This window comes from Triticum urartu, chromosome 3A (assembly GCF_056163025.1).
Source record: "Triticum urartu cultivar PI428250 chromosome 3A, HENAU_Tu73, whole genome shotgun sequence".
Classification (NCBI taxonomy): Eukaryota; Viridiplantae; Streptophyta; class Magnoliopsida; order Poales; family Poaceae; genus Triticum; species Triticum urartu.
The window spans coordinates 30887438-30891391 of NC_141875.1; the positions used below are offsets into that span (position 1 = coordinate 30887438).

General features: G+C 49.0%; 1 protein-coding gene across 1 annotated transcript; it reads left to right on the forward strand.

Annotated features, from left to right (window-relative positions):
- The first annotated feature begins 526 nt into the window (after positions 1 to 526).
- LOC147978183 (uncharacterized) lies at positions 527 to 2268 on the forward strand. The gene has a single exon (XM_087546149.1). The coding sequence runs from the start codon at positions 531 to 533 to the stop codon at positions 2091 to 2093; it is 1563 nt and encodes a 520-aa protein (XP_087402275.1). The 5' UTR covers positions 527 to 530; the 3' UTR covers positions 2094 to 2268.
- Positions 2269 to 3954: the final 1686 nt, after the last annotated feature.

Here is a 3954-nt window from a genome sequence, read left to right on the forward strand (position 1 = left end):
ATCGATAAAAGAAATAGTAGCTCTGACATGTTCATGTAGTTTGATGCACAATTTCCATATGTTCTTGAGTCTTAAGAGTAAAAGATCATGAACCGTAGAATACAGATCTTCGAGCGAGCATGCTGGGTTTTTTTTTTCTGTGTGTGTGTGAATGCGGTGTCAACCACCACACCAGCTGAATCCCATTGGCTAAAAGTTTGATTCTTTTGAAAGTCATGTTTCAGTTGGTGTAATTGCATGGTATCCAAAAATTGATTCCGCAGAAACCAAGCGCGTACGCGTGGTTCGTTTGACTGACTCTTCCACTACGAGGAAGACTTCACACTTGGAAGACTCGAGTTAGTCTCAGAAAACACTTGAACTCCCTTGAGAGAGAGAAGACTTCATCATTGACTTCACACGTTTGTTGCGAAGACTCAAGTCTCTCTTGATCGAAGCACAACGCGTGGAAAAGGACCCAAGACTCCTCTCGCTCTATATATAGTACAGTCACCTGACCAGTCTTATGTACAAGTTCACTATCACGTTTAATGGCGGAGATTGTTGCTTCCGCGGTGGTCGGCGAGACGGTTACGAGGGTCTCCAGCTTCATCATCGACAAGCCTGACAAGAGGCCATGCGGCAGAGACGAGATGGAGAGGCTGGAGATGGCGCACATCAAGATGGAGACCGCGCTGCAGCTGTCCGACCGGTGGCAGATCACCGCCGCGCCGGTGCTCCTCTGGCGGAGCAAGCTGAAGCGTGCCGCCCAGGAGTGCGACGACACGCTACGCCACCTCACGCAGCGCCAGCGCGCCGTGGTAGATGAAGAGCTCAGGCGGCAGGCGTCCTCGCACCCCACGCGCATCGCCCACGCGGTCAAGTCGCTCGTGTCATCTCTCGTCAGCCGCGGCAAGGACGTCGGCGAACCGGTCCCCGTCCGGAGGTTCGAGAGGTTCGCGGAGGGCGCCGGCGAGTTCGTCAGGTTAGTGGAGCTGGGCGGGACCCCGCGGCAGCACCTCTTCTTCGACCCGCTCATCGGCCACCTCCTCGCGGGCAAGACGGCGCGGTACCAGGCGCTGCAGGGCGGCAGGTTCTACTACCTCGGCATCCGGCGCACGAGCTTCGCGGAGCGCGGGGTGGAGGCCATGGTCGGCTTCGTCCTCCAGGACTTCAGGGCGCCCGCCAAGAGCTTCAGCTCGAGGTTCATGCTGCGCCTATCCGAGAGCAGCGACGTGCTCGGGATCATAGCGAGGTGCATGCAGGCGGTGACGCCGCACCTCAAGGCCGCCACGGAAGGCTTCACGAGGGAGCTCGTCCAGCTTCCCACGCAGGATTTCTCCTGGGTGGAGAGCTTGCCCTTCAGAGAGACTGAGTACTGGGTCGATATACACAGGACCTTGACCCAGTGCCTTCGTCCAGACCCGCTCTGCTGCAGCGGCCATGACGGCTTCATCGTGCCTTCCACCTGTAGCAGCAGCAAGAGCGACGGGCAATCATCGTTGTCACCATCAAAGTCAAGGCTGGCGTGCACACTGTTTCCAGAGCAGGTGATCACGGTCTACCTGCAATGCCATATCTCGCCGCCGGCTCAAGCTCCGCACAAAACACATGGAGGGAGTAGAAGAAGCTATGTGAAAACTCCAGGTTTGAAGTTGTCGGTCGTTTTTATTCCCCATGACTTCCCGGAGGGCATAGAGCCTCAGGACGAGAGCTTTGCCTTCGAGGTGATCGACGGGGAGGAGCAGGAAACGGTCCATCGAAATGCGACCTTGCAAGACGTGGACGAGAAGCTGCTCCCCAAGGCAGTGGATCACCTCCGGAGCACCGAATCCAAGATGTATCAGCTGTGCCTCAGGTCCAGGCATGGCACCGCGCAGCTCTGCGTGGAGAAGACGACGCCGGCAACGCGTGTGCCAAGCAAAGGAACCGCCGCATCACGGTTGCATATCAATGGAAGCAAAAGAGTGGTGGACCGGAAACGAGAGGATTACAGAATAAAGGGATGGCAGGACGCGTCGAGAGACCTGCTCAAGCTATGGGTCGTGCGTGCCTCTGACAAGCTGCACGGCTCACTCAGCTCCTGGACTGTCAGGTCCCCTCTGCAGAGCTAATCCCTCCCCTCGCCTTCTGTAATCTCTTCATCTAGTAGGCACACTGGGGAGAGTCTCTGGTCTACGAAGAAGAAAGCAAGTGTAAAAATTCTGTGGAGACGGGTTTTTTTTTCGATAAAAGGGCCACATGGCCCCTATTTTCATTAAGAAATTAGAAGTCTAGATACAACCATCACACTACTTTTTTCCATCAGACCTGATGCATCACCTCATCAACTGATAAGCAACCTACATCCTAGACATATAACCATATCTATAGGATGCCAAATCACCCACTACCGGAGAGAGAACAGACTTTTAAACATCTTTTACAATTTGCACATCAGCCAAAACAATAGGCCAAACATACTACAGAATCACCCAATTTTAGGTAGACACAAAACCCAGTCTTAGAGCAGAAGAATTCCACCCATATGTTCTTCTGTAGACTTCATTTGCTACCCGAGATAGCCTCTTGGAAACCTCCCTAAGCATTTTTTGCACACCTTTTCTCTGTAGAATCATCCATGAATCCAACAAAGAACACAGGGTAAATATTACATTGATAGGATTTGAAAGCAAAACACGTTGAAAACAGGATTTGTTCCTTGTTTTCCAAATTGTCCATATCAAAGCAGCAGCACCAATAGAAACAATAGCCCTATCCTTTCCAGAATAGGATGGTATCCAGTTTTGACAAAGATCAAAGAAAGATAAAGGTAATTTCGGGTTACCTAGTGTACCGCATATCACATTCCATAAAAACCTAGCACAAGAACACAAAAAGAATAGATGATCAATGCTCTCAGAAACGCCACAAAACTCGCAGAAATTTGGTCCTTTCCACCCTCGTCTAGATAAGTTATCCTTGGTTAGGATCCTCCCTTTGATCACTAACCATATAAACGCTTTTACTTTTAGAGGTATTCTCAACCTCCAAAGAAGTTTAAAAGGAAAAGCAACAACTCTAGCTATAAGGTAATGATAAAGCGACTTAACCGAGAAGGACCCAGATTTAGTTAAAAGCCATTTAACTCTGTCAGGCTCCTCCGATAGAGTAACCTGACTACACATATCAAGTAATTCATTCCACATTGTAAGAGTTTCTCCATAAAGACATCTCCTAAATCTAATACAATCAAAATCCTGGTTAAAGACTTTAGCAACAGTAACATGTTGACAGAAAGTTAAATTATACAAGCGGGGGAAAAGTTGACAAAGTGGCTTTCTCCCCAGCCATGTGTCCTCCCAAAATCTCGTCTTACAGCCATCACCCACCACCCTTTGACAGCAAGAATAGAAGATATCCTTTATACTCAACAACCCATTCCAAAAATGGGAATTACCCCGAGATGCTTCACATTGAACCAGAGTTTTCCTACTCAAATATTTGGCTCTAATCATTTCCTGCCAATCCCCTTCCTCATTCTCTAATCTCCATAACCACTTACATAAGAGGCTAATGTTTTTAATCTCCAAATTAGTAATCCCCAGACCCCCCTGGTCTCTAGGTTGGCATACATCCACCCACTTGACTAAGTGATACTTTCTCACTCCATCCCTTTCTTGCCAAACCATACGAGCACGAACAAAGTCCATTCTCTTGCCTACACCTTTAGGTAGTTTAAATAAAGAAAGCAAATGGCCAGGAACATTACTCATACAAGTCTCAGCGAGGGTAATCCTATCACCCATTGAAAGCAAACCCCCTTGCCAGGTTGCTGCCTTCTTCTCAATTTTCTCTTCAGCTGGTTTCCAATGCGCATTATGCAACTTTTTAAAATGTAAAGGAAGGCCTAAATAAGTAAAGGGGAAGTCCCCGACCGCACAAGTGAAAATCTGAGCATATTCTTCTTGTTTCAATAAAGCGGCACCAAAGCAA

What these genes read in the sequence shown, in the direction of transcription:
- LOC147978183 (XM_087546149.1), top strand. Translation starts at nt 531, where the DNA reads ATGGCGGAGATTGTTGCTTCCGCGGTGGTCGGCGAGACGGTTACGAGG.